Raw genomic sequence first — 17,834 nt, 5'->3', positions numbered from 1 at the left:
GCATGCATGAGGCCCTGGGTTTGATCCCTGGCACCACAGAGTCTGGGCACAATGGCAGATGACTGTAATTCTAGCATTTAGAAAGTGGAGACAGGGAGATTAGAACTCAAGATCATTCTCAGCTGAATGGTGGGTTCAAGGCCAGCCTTGGATACAATAGACTTTATCTCAAAAAAGAGAAAGAAGTGGGAGTAGTCCCTGCTGGCCAATCTGCAACCCTGGAAGGCAGGTGGGGTGTGCAGGTGGGGCGTTTCATCAGTGCACAGGCCTAGAAAGGCCACGGAGGCAGCCTGCCCAGTCTGAGGCAATCAGGAAGACTTCCCTAAGGCAGTGTGCCCTGGTCTCAATCCCAGTACACACACCCTCCTGAGCACACAGTGGAGAGGGTTGTCAGAGGACGACAAGGCCATTACTGTGGCTACCCCAACCAGCTCCCCTCCCCACAGGGGCTCTGGGCCCCCTCAGCCTTATCAGAGGCTCCAAGTTCAGATGTGGTAGGGCCTCCTTAGACCCCCCTCAGTTTCAGCCTCCTAGTGAAGAAGCAGAGTAAATGAGAGACAAATGAGGAAGCAGGCTCTGTGCATGTGACAGAGCGTCGAGTCCCCTGTCCACAGTCAGCCACCTAAACACATGCGCTATATTGCTCCAAGCAGCCTTCAAGTCCAGTGTATGAGGGGATCCTGAGTGCACTGGGCCAGGAGCCAGGCAGTAAGCTTGTATGTAGCCTGGCCCAACGGACTGGTCTGCTCTCATCTCAGAATCTCTCCCCATCATGAACACCAGTTTGCCCTTCTACAAGATGGGCTGAGTCCCAATGCCACTCCAAGGAGAGGACTATGGTATGTATCCTAAGGCTGTACTCTGGCCTTAAGAAGGAGGCAATCTGGGAGAGCTTCCAAGAGGAGGTGAGCTGGGTACAGTCTGATGGCAGGGGTGAAACTTAGGAAAGCAAGCCAGCTGAGGGAGAAAAGGCAGGGTGGGGGTCCTGCTGGGCTCTGAAGAGTTGTGTGTGTGTGTGTGTGTGTGTGTGTTAGGGGGGTGAGGAATACATGGCTGCAGGTCACATACTGCCATCCACCATGAGCCAGTGCTGCACTCACTTTAACTCCAACACTCATCTCTCCACCTGACTACAGAAAGGGAGCTAAGAAAAGCGAGGAGCTGCCCACACCTACACAGAACCACACTCTCCACCTACATCTGGCCACCCCGGTACCCAAGATGGCTGCCCCTGTGCCCCCTACAGGGCAACTGTCATCCTAATTGTCCCCCTTTTTTCAGATGAAGCTGGGGCTAAGAGAGGTTAAGCAACTTTCCCAAGGTCACAGAGTGAGTCACTGGTTAAAGTGAACCCAATTTTAGAGGACTTCAGAGTGGGAGCCTGGTCCAGATCATCTCTAAACACCCCCTTCCACACCCCAAGCCCCTCTCCTTCCCACCAGCCCTCTGCCTCCCAGGGGCGTCTCAGACATGAGCTCAACTGTGAACACTCTCATCTTTAACCACCCCCAGGTTCCTTCCAGATCAGGTACCTCCTGAGGCCACAGCGTGTCCCCTGGAGTGGTGTAGTTATAGATTTTGGAGGAAGGGTATATGTGTTCTCCAGCCCCAGGGCCTGTACCCGCCTGGCTGACTCTCAGGGAAGCTCAGGGAAGACAATTAAATCCAGCATCCACAAATTAGGATTCTGCAGGAGAAGGAACAGGGGCTTGATTGAGCGTGACATCGGCTGCCTTTCTGCTGTTAATTGGGGCAGCAATACACTCATTAACCCCAGGCCCTATCGGGCATCGGCTGCAGGGACTGGTGCTGAGGCCTGGTTGAGCCAGGCTTTGGCTTCTGGCAGGTATGAATGAGCTGAGGCCTGTCCTGTCCTTCAGCATCAGGCCCTTCTAGTCTGCTCCTGGCCTACCCACATAGCTCTGGCTTTGCTTTCAGTCCTGTCAGCTTGTCCCTCACTGTTCGACCTGGACCATGTCCATTTCCTTTCTGATCCTGTTTCTTTATCTGGAAAAGGGCGGGGACTGCTGAGAGGAATGGCGTAAGGCTGTGTGTGTGTGTGTGTGTGTGTGTGTGTTTGCTCAATAACCCCACCTCTCAACCCTGCATCCCTAGAGACGCATCCTCAGCGCCTCGTGACGCCACGCGACAAGGGAGCATCTCTGGCCCTGTGACCAGTTGTGGCCTCTTTACCCAAAAGGCACTCTTTCTGAAGTCACTGGGGTCTTGCACACCTGAGGGACTCATCTGCCCATGAATGGGCAACCATGCCTGTCTTCCTGCTCTCTGAGCCCAAGATCACACATGCACACACACACACACACACACACACACACACACACACACTACACCCTTTAGCTCCTCATGCATGGTTGTGCTTAGTAGGAAAGGTGCTGCTGTCAGGGTAGAGACCCTGCCTGTACTGACAACATTTCTGGATAGTTCTGACAACAGCTCAGCAGACTGGACACACTTTAACGGTGTATTTTACACACTTAAAAATAGTCAATATGGCCGGGAAATGGTGGTGCACGCTTTTAATCCTAGCACTTGGGAGGCAGAGACAGGTGGATTTCTGAGTTCGAAGCCAGCCTGGTGTACAGAGTGAGTTCCAGGACAGCCAAGGCTTTACAGAGAAACCCTATCTCAAAAACCAAAAACCCAAACCAAAAACCAACCAACCAACCAACCAAACAAAAAAACAAAAAAGTCAATATGTGGCTGGAGAGATAGCTCAGTGGTTAAGAGTACTAGATGCTCTTCCAGAGAACCCGAGTTCAATTTCCAGCAACCACATGGTAGCTCCCAACTGTCTATAACTCCTGTTCCAGGAGATCTGACACCCTCATTCAGACACATTCAGGCAAAACATTGATGTGCATAAAATGAAAAAAAAAATTAAAAAAATCAGTATGACAAATTTATGCTCTAAATGTTTTACTACATTTTTAGAAGCCCCCAGTGGCTTTTTTAAAGTCATAGTAGCTGCCTCTAAGTAAACATTTCATAGCTTGTACCTGGACCATGCCCCCATGCTGCACTTCCTGGGGTGTTCACACCCGGTGAGGTCCCCTCCATGTGCCCATAGCTTTCCTGACCTCCTCACTAGCCTGTTGTCTTTGGGCTTGTCTCTGTTTCCATCATCAGACTGAAGCTCCTAAAGGCGGGGATTCGAGCTGTTTCCTGCTTGGTCCCAGCCCACCCAGATGGGACCAGACACACAGCAGGTGCTTAGTGAACCCCATCATGCTTGGGAGTGGTTCATCATGCAGTGGCCACAGCTCCTGCCACACCCCTGCACAAATCCACACTGAGCCTTGTCAAGCTGCCCAAGAAAGCAAAGCTCAGAGGGCCCAGGGCCATCAGGGCTAGCCCCCTGCTGTGGCATAAAAGTCAGGAGACCCATTTCACATCCCAGTGTTTGTACAAGAGACTCTCCTTCCTTCAGGCCCGGCTAGGTGGACAGTCATCGGTCTATTTCACTGGAGAGTCCTGGTGCTCAGAGGGTGTGGCTGAGCCTGAGGTCACGGAGCAGGAAGGCACAATGTCAGCTCACAGCTGCAGAGCTGGCTGGGCAATTCCCCCACCATTTTATCTAAGCCCCCTCTTTTTTCAGTGTAGGAAGTGTGACACGGGGACTATTCTAGGGAGGCTCCTTGGTGCCTAACCCAAAGCAGTATCCCCTCCCCCTCCCCCTTTCCCATGCCCCGCCTCCAACCCTGTGGGAATAGATACTCCTTTACAGATCCAATCCTCTCACTCCACACTTCTTAGGAGAGGGGCAACTCCTTGAAAGAAAGGCAGGTGAAGTGGGGTAGCGGAGGTAACTCCAACTAGAGCCCCTCCTCCCTGGAGACAGTGTGTGCCGCTGGGATCCCCTCAGGGGAGTTTTCTGGGCCTCTCTCAGCCTGATGGATTGCAGGCACCAGGAGGAGGTGTGTAAAGTGAGAGGACTGCCTGTGTACTCCTTGTGAGAGGCAGATGGGAGGAATCCTGTCAGACAGCTGAAGGCACACGCAGTGAGCCCTAGTGGGAAGATGGCTGCCTGGATGCAGGAGGACCGAGAAAGATCAACTCTGACCCCCGATCCCCGAAGGAAGGCTCTGTCTCAGAAAGACCCGGCCTTCAAGGAGCACACAGCGGAACACAGACACGCACGCCGGGGCCCACTGTACGAACAAAGGCTGAGACAGAGCGTAGGTGCTGCTGAGGGTGTGTTCAGTTTTTATCGGTCATGAGGCATGGCATCCCCCACCCCTCCAGGCTTGTCAGGCTGTTTGTGGGGACTGTGGGAAGAGGCAGCAGAGGGGTCCAGAGAGTCCTGAGGAAAGGTAGGCACGCATCAGTGTGGAGAGTCGGAAGAGGCTCTCGGCTGAGAGGGACAAGCCTGGACTTCAAGCCGACGAGGCTGCATGGTGAGGGGAGACGGAGCAGCCGAGGGCCTGCTAGAGGCAGATTTCCACATCCGGCTTTGGAGGATGGCCTCCACTCCTCCACGAGGCGCCTGTACCATCGGTGCTGTTATTTACTTAATATTTATTTTCAAAGCATCTTTCTCATTTTACTTAAATAAATTCAGCTTAAAAGGAGACTTTTATTACCACCATAAATGGAAAATCAGCTCTGCCTGCCATCCATAGATGGAAACTGTAAAAATCAGCACTAGGCAAAGCAGCCTGGTGAATCCCAGCCAGCAAGGCGGCTGTGGGCTCCTGCCTCTGCCTCCAGTCTGCCCCACGAACAGAGAGGCAGGTGAAGGGGGAATGAGCCAAGAGGTTTGCTGCTAAATCCAGAGTGACACCACACAGAGACACTCTCTTCCATTCAAAGGAGCTTGAGACATAGGTCCCTGTGTAGTGTGAGTACCCCTAGTTTCCTGGCTTGGTTCTGTCTCACTGGTCTAGTACCACAATTCACACTTAGAGCTCTGAGGCTGGGCTGGTACTGGGCCACAGACCCGAGCCTTTGCCTGCCGCTGCCATCGATGCTTTGTGTCCCCTCCACTTTGTGATTCTTGGGGTGCTTGGAATAAGTGAGGCAAAAACCGAAGCGGGAGAAACCCTCTAGTCTGTTCTGCTCCAAGCAGGGATGCGATGGCTCAAAAAGCTGGTGTGCGTGTATACAGACACAGGCAGGAGCAGAACACAGAATTCATGAATTTTGAATGAAATGGGGAACCTCAAGCTGGGTGTATCCCTGTGGGAGCCAGCTTCCCTCCTGCACAGGAGCGAGCAATACCCAGTGGGTGTCTCCAGTCCCATCTGATCCAAGGCCAAACTCATCCCAGCACCCTGAGGCTCCTCAGCCCCTGTCCTCAGAAGTATGGCTGTGCTGGCCTCAGCGGGAAGAGAACCAGGAGGGAAGATAAGGGGCCAGGGTGGGGAGCCCAGGAGTGCCAGGAAAGGGTGTGAACTATAGCCTGAGGTGTGGCTATCTCTGAGCTTTGGTTCCTATCCACTGCACTGGCTGAAGGCTTATTTTGAGGAGGGGATGGATTAATGAAGGCAAAGAAGCTGTTTGATATGTGGGGCATGGTAGGTCCCCAACACCCTCTGCTCTCTGTTAGAATTATTCATAGAATTATTCATTGATGAGGTTTATACATGAGTACGTTCACACAATGGGGTCTCTGCCCACCCTGGTATGTGTGTGTGTGTGTGTGTGTGTGTGTGTCTGTGTGAAGGTTGCCGCAACCAATACAAATACAAGAGCACCTTTGAATTCTTAACTGTATGCTAGGTGCTCAGTAATGCTGCACCTCAGTTTTCTGTGTCTCCACCTATAAAATGGGAGTGATGACGGCAGCTGCCTCAAGAGATTGCTGTGAGGCATAACACTGCCACTATCTAATTAGGGTGGTCTGTTTCCACCTATTTCCTTCTCCTGCCTCAGGGCCAGCCGAGATCAAAGGCATGTGCCGCCATGCCCAGCCACCCGAGTTATTTCCAGTCGAGGTGAAACTGACTTAAAATTAACCAACCCCCAAAAAAGCGAAGGATAAAGTGTTGCTGGGAGACCCACGGTACTGTACAACCCTTGATGCTGTCTAGTCTCTACACAGTCTCACCACACCAAAGGAAACCCTGAACCAGTGGGCAATCTCCGCTGCTCCACCTTCCTCCAGCCTTGGCAGCGGTACATTTATCTATACAGCCTCACTGGGTCAGCCCATGCTGATCTACATTCCTAGGACATTCCTAGGTGGTCAGATGTGGTGTTCTTTTACTGAGCACAGTGGCTTTGAGGGGAGCGGCAGTGTCTCATGACATTTTGGGGTGTTTGTTTGTTTTTACATTTTTATCTACTTAACTTTGTATGAGGAGTCGGGTGGGGCTTGCCCTGTGGGACTCGTACGGTCAGAAGACACTTCGGGAGTCGGTTCTGTCCTTCCAAGATGTGGGTCCTGGGGATTGAACCCAGGAGGTCAGGCCTGCCACCTTTACCCACAGAGCCACCTCACCGTCCTTCATTCCTTTTTGCACAAATTAGTCCTTCCCTCTTTCCTTCCTTTCTCGTTTCCATGAGAGGGCGTCACATGTGTCCTAGGCCAACCTCCAAATTGCTAGGCAGCCTTGAGCCCTTGATCCTCCTCCCTCTGCTTCCCAAGGATTGAGATAACAGATGTAGGGTACTATGCTCAGTTACATGGTACTGGGAATAAAACCTGGGGCTTCGGCTACGCTAGGGGAGCACTCTGTCTACCGGGCTGTGTATTTCTTGTTCGTTTGCTTACTTGAAACAGGGTCTCTCTCACTTTCTAGCCTGGGTTGGCCTGGGACTTTCTTCGTTGATTAGGCTGGACTTGAACTCACAGAGATCTGCCTGCCTCTGCTTCCCAAGTGCTGGGACTAAAAAGGTCTGTGCCACCACCACCCAATTATTCCTTTAATGCAGTAATAATTCTCTCCTGATTCCCATTGACAGCCAGGACACTCAGCCCTGCTCACTTGCCTCTTTCCTTATGGGGAAACTGAGACTCAGGAGAAGGAAGGAGCCTGCTCTGTTTCCTGCCAGGCCCCTCAGACACTGAGGAGGCACCTGCTGAGCAGGCAGTGCTGTCATCCTGCAACTGGGGGCAGGGATCTTCCCAAGGCCACCAGCACACCGAGGGAGATGGCGGTGGAATTACACATCCAGGGAGATTTAAGGAGAGCAAAAATATTCTGGCACTTGCAGGATTGTGGGAGTTGATCAGGCTTCCCCGGTGGAATTCCTGCCTCCTCCTCCTCCCACACAGGGCACAGGGAGGGAGAGGCAGGCAGGTGTGGGAGGCCCAGGGAGGAATGCCAGGGCCAGCGGGAGGGAGCCAAGAAGCCCGGAGTCCCGCTGGCTACAGGCACTCTTTCCTTCTCAACCTGGCTGGTCCTGCAGAACCAGTAGGGGTCCCTTGCCCGAGTGCTAGTGGGACTCACTGGTGTGAATGAGGGCCAAGATCTGAGCCCCACGGCGTGACTCCAAAGCTCAGGCATGTGCCTACCCACTGCCAAACAGGTAAGAGCAAGGAGCAAGGACCGAAACTACCCTAGGTCATAGGAAGGAGAGAGTAAATGCAGCCAAGAGAAGAAAGAAGAGCTGTGCGGAGACCAGAAGGGATGCCCTGGAGCGGCAGGGGCAGGAAATGAGGTAGGGTGGGGGAGGCAGAGATGAGGGCAGCAGATGCTGCAGAAGCACACACACAGGGTGCTCCTGAACAAGGCTCTAGGGTCGCTCAGTTAGTAGGGGCAGAGAAAGGACAGCTCTGGCCTGGTGCTGCTCCCGGACCCTATCCAGAACCTCAAGTTTGCCAAGTCACAGCCCCTGTTCAACCTGCCCAACTGCACTCGGGATCCCCGAGGTGCCCTCCATCGATGGAGGGCTCTGAAGAGAGACAGCAGGGCTTTAACTCCCACTGTACTTTCTCAGCCATAGTTCAACCCCCTGTGTCTGTGTTTCTTCATCTGCAAAATGGGCGTGTGAGGTCCACACCCAGCTCCAAGGTGTCCTGACACACAACGGATGGATGACACCTTTGCTGTTCACCCCAAGGTGGGCTTGGTATGGCTCCTCCCTCTCCAAGGCTCTATTCTTTTGTTCCTTGGGAGAGGACCGGCTTAGCCTGGCCTCTCTAAACCCAAGGACAATTCTAGAATCAAGAACAGATGGGGGTTCTGCCCCACCCTGGGGACTTTTGCACTTACAATTCCCTCTGCCTGGGCTAGAGGCACAGCACCCGAAAGCAAAGAAGAGAGTGAGGGAGGAGGGGCATGCAGGACTCCAGGACTGGGCTAGTGATGGAGGACTCCTGCCTACAGGGAGTCTAGGCACATAAAGGGACCAGTGGGTGACCAGCTCTGCCTGGGGCCTTCCTTGGGCATCTGCCTGCCCCTCCCTCTCTAAGTCTGGATGCCCAGAGACCATTAGTGTGGCTTTGTTTTGAGTGCCGTCTCCACTACCAAGAGCTCTGGCCGCAGGGCCTCCATTAGGGACCCTTTCCCAGGGCCGATGACAGGCGGCAAACAGCTCCCCAGCGAGCCGGCAGTAATTGCTGCTGTCTCCAAGGCCGGAAATGATTTTTTTAAAGCCCCACAAAGCAAAACAGACACCTGGCTGCATGCTTTCTGCCTTCCCACCTCAGCCAGGAAGCAAGCCTGAAGGTCTGAGCACAGGGGGGTACTAGAGACTCCTGGCAGCCGAGAGTACACTGAGGAATCCAGGCTGGGGGCTCAGGCCCCCCATGCCTCCCAGAGCCTCAGTTTTGTCATCTACAAGCTAGGCAGTAGAATGATGTCAAGGGTACAGGAGACCTGGAGGACAGCTGGAGGGAAGGATGGGAGTGAGGCAGGCAGAGAAGGGCACAGGCGTGCGATGGGAGAGGAGCCTGGCACAGGCAGGAGCCGGGAGAGGTCACACTCCGTGCACCATGCACATATGCAGGCATGCATACACACGGGTTCCCACCTCCTCCCCAGACGACATTGCTGCCCTCCCCAGATGCTGAGCCAGCATCCCGCAAGCCCACGTTCAGCGAGCCTCGAACTATCCTCCTGGTCTTCTGGTGGGCAGCATCTCCCCCAGCCTCCCACACCAGCCTGAGCTCCTCCTGTTCCTTGCACTGCAGCAGCCTGACCCAGGCTTTACCCACTCTCTGATGGGGCGTGTGGAGGCATGCTTCAGTGCCTGTCTTGCAAGCACAACGACTTGAGTTTGATCCCCAATGTCATGAAGGTGGTGGTGGCGTGTACTAGTTACAGTGCTGGAGAGGCAGGGATAGGTGGATCCTTGGGGCTTGCTGGCTAGCCAGCCTGCCCTGATCCATAAAACTCAGGCCAATGAGAAACCCTGTCTCAAAAAACAAGACAGGCTGGGTCTAAGGTTCTTCTCTGGCCTCCTCTACATGTGCACACATGCATACAGCAGTGGGGGTTCTCATTAGAGTCAGGGGATTACAGTCACTGAGAAAAGTGGGGAGCTACTGGCTTGGGCAAGTTGTGACTCTCTAAGTCTCAATAATTGCTCACTTATTCATTCATTCATTACTCACTCACTTATTCATTCATTCATTCACTCACTTATTCATTCATTCATTCTTATGCATTCATTCACTTATTCACTCATTCATTCACTCATTTGGTTGATATTTATTGAATACCCACCCTGTGTGGATGTTTTTTGAAATAGATAAAATATATGTGTGGTTCTGCATTATTATTGATGAGGTGTGTGTGTGTGTGTGTGTGTGTGTACAGACAGAGATGAGAAAGGTGGGGGGGGGGCAGGTGAGGGACATCAGAAAGAAGATGGGAATACCAGACACAGAGAAAGCAACAAAGATACTAAGGCAGAGAGGGGAGAAAAGAGAAGGGAAAGCTCTGGAAAGACAGACTATCAGGGGGAAGTGGGCCCAGGGATGAAGGCCAGGCAGATGGCAGACACAGCAGCTGGCAGGTGGCACTGCTGACCCCAAGCTGGTAGCTCTCCAAAGCCCCTTTCAGCTCCTGAGCAACGGCCCCAGAGCCGAGGGTCCCTGGCTGGCTCCTCAGCAGGGATGCTAAAGGGCAACCAGATTCCTTCCCAGCCTGCCCTCACTCCCGTGATAACCACCCAAACAGGCATGCATGTAAGCAAAGTCATCATTGCCTAGGCTGGGGACCCCAGGTGGAGACACACGAACAGCAGAACCCCAGCATTCTCCTGACAGCGGCAGACTGGGACTCCGGAGTGTCCTGTGGGTTCTTTCAGGCAGAACACGGCACCCCCAGTACTCTGGCATTCCCTCCCCAATGACAGCCTCACAGGCCAGGGCACTGTCAGGTTCAGGACCAGGGACTGCCTACACACTCTGCTGGCAGTCAGGCAAGCAGCTGGAAACTGCTTGGCTGTGTGCTCCTCACCCAAGCTGAGCCTGGCTGTGCCCTGCCACGGCCATGTGTCTCCAGGTCAGTCATATCTGACCTCCCCTCAGCATCCTGAGCTGAGGAACTGGGTTACTCTTGGTTCTGTGGTGATGAACACATGGTGAGAGAAAAATGGAGAAGTGTGTGAAGAGACTGGATGAGTGAGCCTCAGACTGTGAGGAACCTCAGCCCACCCCACCCCCATCCCCAATTCTATTCACATTTGTTACTCCGGGCAGAGCATGGGCTTCAGAGGGATTTTAGAAGCCTAGCATTCAGAAGCAAACTCAGCATTGTCCAGATGGGGAAACTGAGGCCAGGAGCGAGGCAGAGGCAGGGGAGATATGGGTAAAGCCACTCGGTGTGTCTGCTCACCTCTCTCTCACACTAACGTTTCACTCTGAGCTGGAGTAAAGCCATCAGGCCAATGTCCCCGCCCCAACACAGCTCTCCATCTCCCCTCCCACCTACTCCTCATCAGCCTGTGGAGAGCTGGCAATGGGTCAGATCTTTATGAACACTTGCTGTGTTCAGGCTTCTCCACCCTCCGCTGGTTTAGGATAGGAACCTTCAGGAAAGAAAGAAGAACCGTCCATGACATCCCCAGCTAAGGAGTGGCTGGGGCCTGGTTGCACACACTCTGTGCTGGGAAGCCCGCTCTATGTAACACACTATCACGGTCCAGAGTTCCCTTCTCTGAGCTGAGTGTCACACCTTGCTTCCCTGCTCCCCAAACAGCCTCACAAAATCTACTTAAATATTCCTTATGAGTATAGTTGTCTGTCTTTCTCACAAACCAGACAACTGCCCATGACAAGAACCTTATCTGTCCACTTCACTAATAGTTTCCAGGAGCCGAATGGCCTGGCATGAGGCAGGTGCTCAATTGGTGTCTGTCCAGTAAATGAATGAACAGCTTCTAACACTTGGCAGCATCCCTCTCCAAGGTATAGCCCTGGCATGCCCCCAAAGCTGCCCATTCCCACTCTGGATGCCCACAGCCAGGCCTGAGTACCACCTGTACTATGATGTTCTTAATGGTTTCCTATAAACAAACCCACTATTTTTAATACTCGGTTAGTCTCATCCTAAGCAATCATATCTGTGAAATCACAGTTTTGATGTGCTGGCTATATTTTCCAGCCCGCATTAAAATAAATGCATAACTATTAAAACGTAAGAGGTTTGTCTAGGCTCTGTCTAAAACCATTTCTCAGGGAGGACCCAGGTTTGCTGAGGCTCTGGGTGGGGGGACTGAAGTTGTAGCTGGGGGTGAAGCAGAACTGAACTAAGACCCCCAGAGATCCCACTGATGGCTTCCAAGGAGGAGGGGAAGTATTCAGCTCTGTGTGTGTGTGTGTGTGTGTGGTGGGGGAGGGGGGCTTGAGGAATAGCTGTAGGCTCAACCTCCTGCCTTCCTTCTCCAGGATACTGGGCATCACAGGGAGTCGGCAGGTGGGTACCGACCCTGCATCACGCGTGGTCACTGGCTGGATGTCTTCTCTGGTTTAAGCCTCTGCTTCTTTTCTGATGGGCCATCGGATCAGGGAGGAAGCTCACTTGTACCCTCTCACCCACCTGGCAAACACATTCCAGAGGCACCCGGGGACTGGGCCCAGGCTACCTACCGCAAAGTGACCCACCCCTTGCTGTGACCAGTAGCCTTGAGGAGAATCAAATTTTGTAAGATTCTTACTGCAAATTTATGATACTTAAATTATCTTAGTGTTTTAGAAACATATTAATACAGAGGGAGCAAGTGTGAGAATTTGTATCTTAGACCTTTACCTTGCCATCTACCCATCCACCCATCCATCCATCCATCCATTCATCCATCCATCCATCCATCCATTCATCCATCCATCCATCTATCCACCCACCCATCTGTCCATCCTTCCTTCCTTCCTTCCTTCCTTCCTTCCTTGCTTCCTTCCTTCCTTCCTTCTCAACCCAGAGCTGGCTTGAGATGCTTTTCCCATAGCCTCATCAACTGTCAGTTTGGCCCTAAAGTCTCATGGAGTGGATGAATACCTGGAAGTGGGCTTAAGTCAGGTTACCTCTCTTCCTCTCTCTCTCCTTATTTCTTCTTTTCATTAAAAAAAAAAAAAAAGATAAATTTGGTGGCTTTTTTCTCCTAAGGATGTCTTGCTATGTAGCCCTGCAGGCCACAAGGAAATTCCCCATCACCTTTGCTTTCCCTGTATAAGAAAGAGTAGAGTCTGAGAGGCCACCTGTAGCTGCAGTTGGGCAGAACTGGCCCCAGGAGTCTGCTGATGGGCAAGGTGTCAGAAGCAACCGGTATGAAGGCCTTGAGGTAAACCATTTTTGAGGGCCAATCTCCCATAGGAGGCTGGGAGCCCTCAGCCTGGGCTGAGTACTTATGAGAGCGTCGATGGCATAATCACCAGTGTAGGAGACAAAGGAGAACACACATTTTTAACATCAGAACCTTCAGGAGACAGGACTCGATTTTCTTCAGTAATCCAGCCACCAAACCAGCCAGTTTATCGATGGTGAGCTGCTACCAACAGTTAGGTAAGGGACCAGGGAAGGCCAGAGACATTTTTTCAGAGCATGAGCTGCATGTCAAAGCTGGCCGGGAGCCCCTCCTTCGGGGCACCCCACTGCTTCTTCCTGGCAGTGCAGAGTACCTCAGAGCAGCAATCACTCACTGGACTGAGAGCCAGGCCAATCTGGGGGCTCTGCCTGCACTAGGGAGACATTAATAATTGAAGGTGCTGGGCTGGATTGGGGGCTGCATGCTGCAGCGGGTTTTTGAGGCTTCTCGGTCTAGATCGCTCCTCCTCGGGAAGCCGAAAGCAGTACTCGGTGATTCCCACTCTATATCCCTAGCAGGTCGGGGTGACTATTGGGGGCAGGGCTTTTATATCTCCAGATGCCAAGAACTGCCTAGGAGCTCATTAAAATGCAGATGGGGGCGGGGACTGAGGTGTAGCTCAGCAGGACAGTTCTTGCCGGGCAAGTACAAGGCCCTGGGCTGAATCCCCAGTACACTTAAAAGAAGAGAGCAAGAGATGGCTCAGCAGGTAAAGGTGTTTGCCACCAAGCCTGACAAACTGAGTTCAAACCCCAGGACTCATATGGTGGCGAGGGAGAACCAATTCCTGCATGTTTCTTCTGACCTCCACATGTACACCTCGACAAAATAAACAGATGGAAAAAAAGAAAAGGAAGGAAAGGAGGGAGGGAGGAAGGAAGGTCTACGGTCTGGGGGCATATACGTTATCACAAATAACCCAGTGGGCTCAGACCAGGGCCTATAAATGTCTTCACAAAGCTTCTGCTTTCCCGTCCATGCCCAGAAAAAGCACAAGAGCTTAGATATAGGCTCCAGTAAGACCTGCCGCCTTCCAGAGCTTCTGGTCCCTCTTGGTGAAACATGCTGCCTTACCAGTTCCCTGGGGAACCCCCCTGGAGCTAGGGCTGTGCAGAGAAAGAAGTTCATTACAGGATTAGGCTGAGTCTGCCCGAAAGGCTCTCCTCAAGATGACAGATCCAGAGTCACCGGCACACCTTATTCTGAATGTGGTCCTCCGGGTTCTGTACAGGCACAGTGACCTTGGGTGAGTCAATGGCCCTCTCCAAACTCACTTTCCTTGAGTATCTACCTAATGCCAGCTTCACACAAATGATGCTGGCCTGCATGAGTTCACAGTGGTGAGTCTGGGCACTTAGAACACACAGTCAGTCAGTATTCCGTACACTATAGGTCCCTCCCCTCCTGCCCCTGCTGGGGGCATAGCCATGAGCTGCCCTTTTCTTAAGAGAAAAGCTAGAGCAGCTGCCACTATGATGTAGGAGGTGTGGGTCTCCCCATCCTGTCTCTGAGTGCTTGGGTTCGGGTGCCTTTTAGAGCTAGGCACCATCCATTCTGCGAGCCTTTGCGATGCTTCCTCTGAAGGAGGTTGAGTGGATGTTGGGGGTTGGGAGTGGGAAGTAAAAACAGACATCCTCACCCCGTGTGACAACTCTGGGGACAGACAGGTGCAAGGCAATAATAGCTGATGGCTGGGCAGGATCAGGTGGAGCTGCAGCCGAGAGCTGACGCCAAGCTAAGCAGTTGAGGCTCCTGGGTTCATCCCTAGGACTCCCTGCTTTCTCCTAAACCCATAGACACCATCCTGACCTGCCCATATTCCCTGAATCAGCTGAGGACACGCGGAGCCCAGGAATAATGAAACGATCAGGCTCCAATCTGCCAAACAGCAATTTCGGGGCTTTTTCAGCACACACAGCTTTTATCAAATTGGTATTCTCCTCCTGAACACAAATGGCTTATTAGACATGACCCACTTATTCGCCGCGTCTCACTATCATTAATAACTGTTTCTTTTTGTGATTAAGTGAGTGGCTCCAGACCCTTCCTGTGGTGACAGGGTGCTGGGCCCGACAGAGGGGCAGCTGTGGGGCTCCTTAGCAGCCAGTACTTAGTGACTTTGAGCCTGGCAATGTCGAGAAGGCAGACTGGCCCCTGCAGAGCAGTGGGGACATCTCTTGAGGGACAGAGCAGAGGAGGTCCCAAGGGGTGACCCATTTACCAAGACACAGTCAGGAGGAGAGCAGATTCCCAGAAACTGGTCCTGTCCCCTTTGCATCCAGCACTTCCCTGAACCCCCAATTCAGGGATTGGTTCAGAGTGGGGATGGGAATATTAGTGAGGCTGTGCCCCCCTCAGCACAGCTGGCACCAGGGGGCAGGAGGAGACTGTCACACAAAGGAAAAAGCCTGCTTGCTCAAGAATGACCCAAATTCAGAGGGTCTGGTGCCCCAAAGATGATGACCATAGGCCTCAGAGTTCCATGTTCGTACCTCAAGAGATCTCAAACTCAGAAAGGCAAGTCCTTCTCCAAGGGGCCTCCTAGTATAAGTTTTGACAGTACCAAGGAACTGAGCTGGATGGGAGGGCGGGAGGGGAGAGAAGAGAGGAATTCCCAGTTTCCCCTGAATGAGAAAGAATGTGGCAGGGAGATGAATGTTCTGGACAAAGTGCTGCTTTGCCCGACAGACCCTGGAGCCAGCCTTGGCTCAGCCGCTCTCTCACTGTGTGACCTTGGGCAACTCCCTTCACCTCTCTGAGCCTTGATTTCTCATCTGTAAATAGAGCATCAAAATAGTCCTTTCCTTGCTTACTGCCTCTCTTGCCAGGTCAGCAGAAATCATGACGGACACCAAGGTGTGGAACTGCGAGAGGTTTCTGTCCAGCCTAGCGAAGTGGATGTAGATACAGGGATCTGGGCTTCCCTAGAAGCAGGGCTTCTGAGCCCGGCTTTGAAAAGCCCTCCCTCCGAAGCAACCCCAATAATGTAGCACACCTGTAAAAGGCCTTGCCTGGGTTTTGAGGCTCCGGAACACACACACCTAACTCACTCCCATCAAAAGAAATCATCCTGTTCTCAACCCTTTGTTCAAAGCTCCCCCAGCCTGGGCACACAGAGCACAGCATGCTGTGCTGTAGTCTCTGCTGAGGGAAGGGACGGATGGACAGAAGCAGGGTCTCCCCTGGTTTTAACCATCCCTACCCCATAATACAGCATGGCTCAGGAGCCGAGAGCCTCCACAGCTGCCTGCCACACACCACCCAACTCTGCGGCCAACTTGGGCTCCTGTGGGGAGAAAAGGAGCGACAGACACTCGTGCAGGCAGCGCTGGGCGCACTTGCTTGCTCCCTGCTCCCACAGTGCTGGAGTTGAGGTTCAACATTTCAGTCCTCTGGGGGAAAGGTTGAGATGGGGTGCCCAAGATGGGGCTGCCCTGTAGGATTCAGGGGGTTCATGCTCAGCCCCCAGGGACAAGCAAACGCCCTACATTCCTCTTCACTCCTGGCCTCTGGCTGGAAGGAATGACCTCAACTATTCCAGCTCCCCGTCCCAACCTCCTCATCCCCATACTGTCCCTATCTCTGGAATGCCACCCACATGGCAAAAGGAAGCTGCCACCCAGGCTAGCAGGTCTTAAGCAACAGCATCTGGCGCCCCTCAGGACCATTCCCAGCGGTGGAAGAGATAGATCCTGATGAAGAGAATACAGGAGCAGTTTCAGCGTTAAACCCACAAAGGAAAAAGGCATCCGGGCAGAGAGAAGTGGGTGGGCAAAGTGTGTGCACAAGTGAGTGCGTGCATGTGTATCCGTGTCTGCAGGCAGACAGGCAAGAGTTGTGGCGAAGCGAAGCGTGTGTGCCCGGGTGCCAGCTGGCAGGGTGAGCTACCAGCCAGTGTCTGATTCATGTGCGTAGTGGGCACAAGTATATTTACCAGCGAGGAGAGGCTCGGAGGGGATGTGCAGAGTTGTGAGTGTGGGATGCTGTGAGCGTGGCTGAGTGTGTCCGCGGCTGGAGACATCTGTATGGTCGTGGAGGTGTGTGTATCTGTGTGAGCGTGTATGCGCATGGAGGGGGTCTTCCGAGAACTGAGGCGAGAGCAAGTGTGCTCTTGGGAGCCCTTTCTCGCAGAGCTGGCCCGGATAGGAGCCAGGGTGGGTCCCCAGTCCCAGCAGAGGGCGCCCCGGAACTCTGGGCTGTGGCATCAGTCGGCGCAGGTTCGAGCACCGCGACCGCCAAGTTGGAGCGGCTGCGGCCGGGGTGGGGTTCAGTGGGGGGAAGTCCATGGGGGGCGGCGCGCGAACTCACCGTGTCCAGAGACGTGGTTGTCCCAGGGCGCATGGCCTGCGGGTCGCGTGGCGCCGCCGAGTTGCAGGAAAAGTGCCAGGTAGTGGAGGGCGCCCAGCGCCGCGGCCAGCGGGGCCCCCATGCTGCGCGCTCCGGCCGGGGGGCGCCTCCGCCTCACATCGGGGCTCCGCAGCCCTCAGAGCCCGCGCCCGCCGTGCCCGGCCCGGTGCCGCCGCCGCCCTCTCCCGCTGGCCCCGGCCCGGCCCCGGCTGCAGGCAGCGAGCGCACGCCCAGCCCGCCGCCTCCGACTGCGGGACTCTTCGCTTGCGCGGAAGGCCACTCCGCGCCGCCGCGCACCCGCCCTCCCCCTCGCTCCCCGCCCTGAGCCGGCGGCGGCGGAGGGATCCGCAGCTTGATTTATCATCAAAGTTTTGCCCAGGCTCGGATTTTTAAAGCGGTACTCGCAACTGGCCTCCCGCGCGGGAGCGGGGGTGGGGCAGGCCCGGGGGTGGAAGGCCACCTGGGCACCTAACCCCCCCGTAGGGCGGAACACTAGGGTGTTGGGAGTCGAAATCCGATCGTTGGGTATAAGCGGCAGAGCATCCCACCCGCCACCAGACCCGCGCGCTGGAGGGGCCGCTCAACTTTGCCAGCTGGGTAGTGCCGGGGTCAGAGCCGGGGGGTGTGCAGGACAGGTGGATGGGGGTTGGGGGTGTACCCGGCCTGAGACATAGGTGAGCTGATTTAAGCCCTGGCAGCCTTGGAGTCCTCGTGTAATCACACGCAGTTTCTCCTGTCTGTCCTCGAGTTCTTCGTCTAAGAAATGGGGGCAGACG

General features: G+C 53.9%; 1 protein-coding gene across 2 annotated transcripts in view; it reads right to left on the bottom strand.

Annotated features, from left to right (window-relative positions):
- The window catches only part of Vstm2l (V-set and transmembrane domain containing 2 like), a 31,440-nt gene extending 13,919 nt beyond the window's left edge, over positions 1-17,521 (bottom strand). Inside the window, exon 1 of one of the 2 annotated variants that reach the window (XM_031372571.1) lies at positions 17,020-17,521. In XM_031372571.1, coding sequence (XP_031228431.1) covers positions 17,020-17,140 — 121 coding nt within the window. In that variant the 5' untranslated portion in view covers positions 17,141-17,521. The remainder of the gene's footprint in view (positions 1-17,019) is intronic. The other variant, XM_031372570.1, reaches the window with a different exon arrangement.
- Between the last annotated feature and the right edge of the window lie 313 nt (positions 17,522-17,834).

This window comes from Mastomys coucha, unplaced genomic scaffold (genome assembly GCF_008632895.1).
Source record: "Mastomys coucha isolate ucsf_1 unplaced genomic scaffold, UCSF_Mcou_1 pScaffold15, whole genome shotgun sequence".
NCBI lineage: Eukaryota > Metazoa > Chordata > Mammalia > Rodentia > Muridae > Mastomys > Mastomys coucha.
Note: the sequence above shows the minus strand (reverse complement) of the source record. Positions and strands in the feature narration are given on the sequence as shown.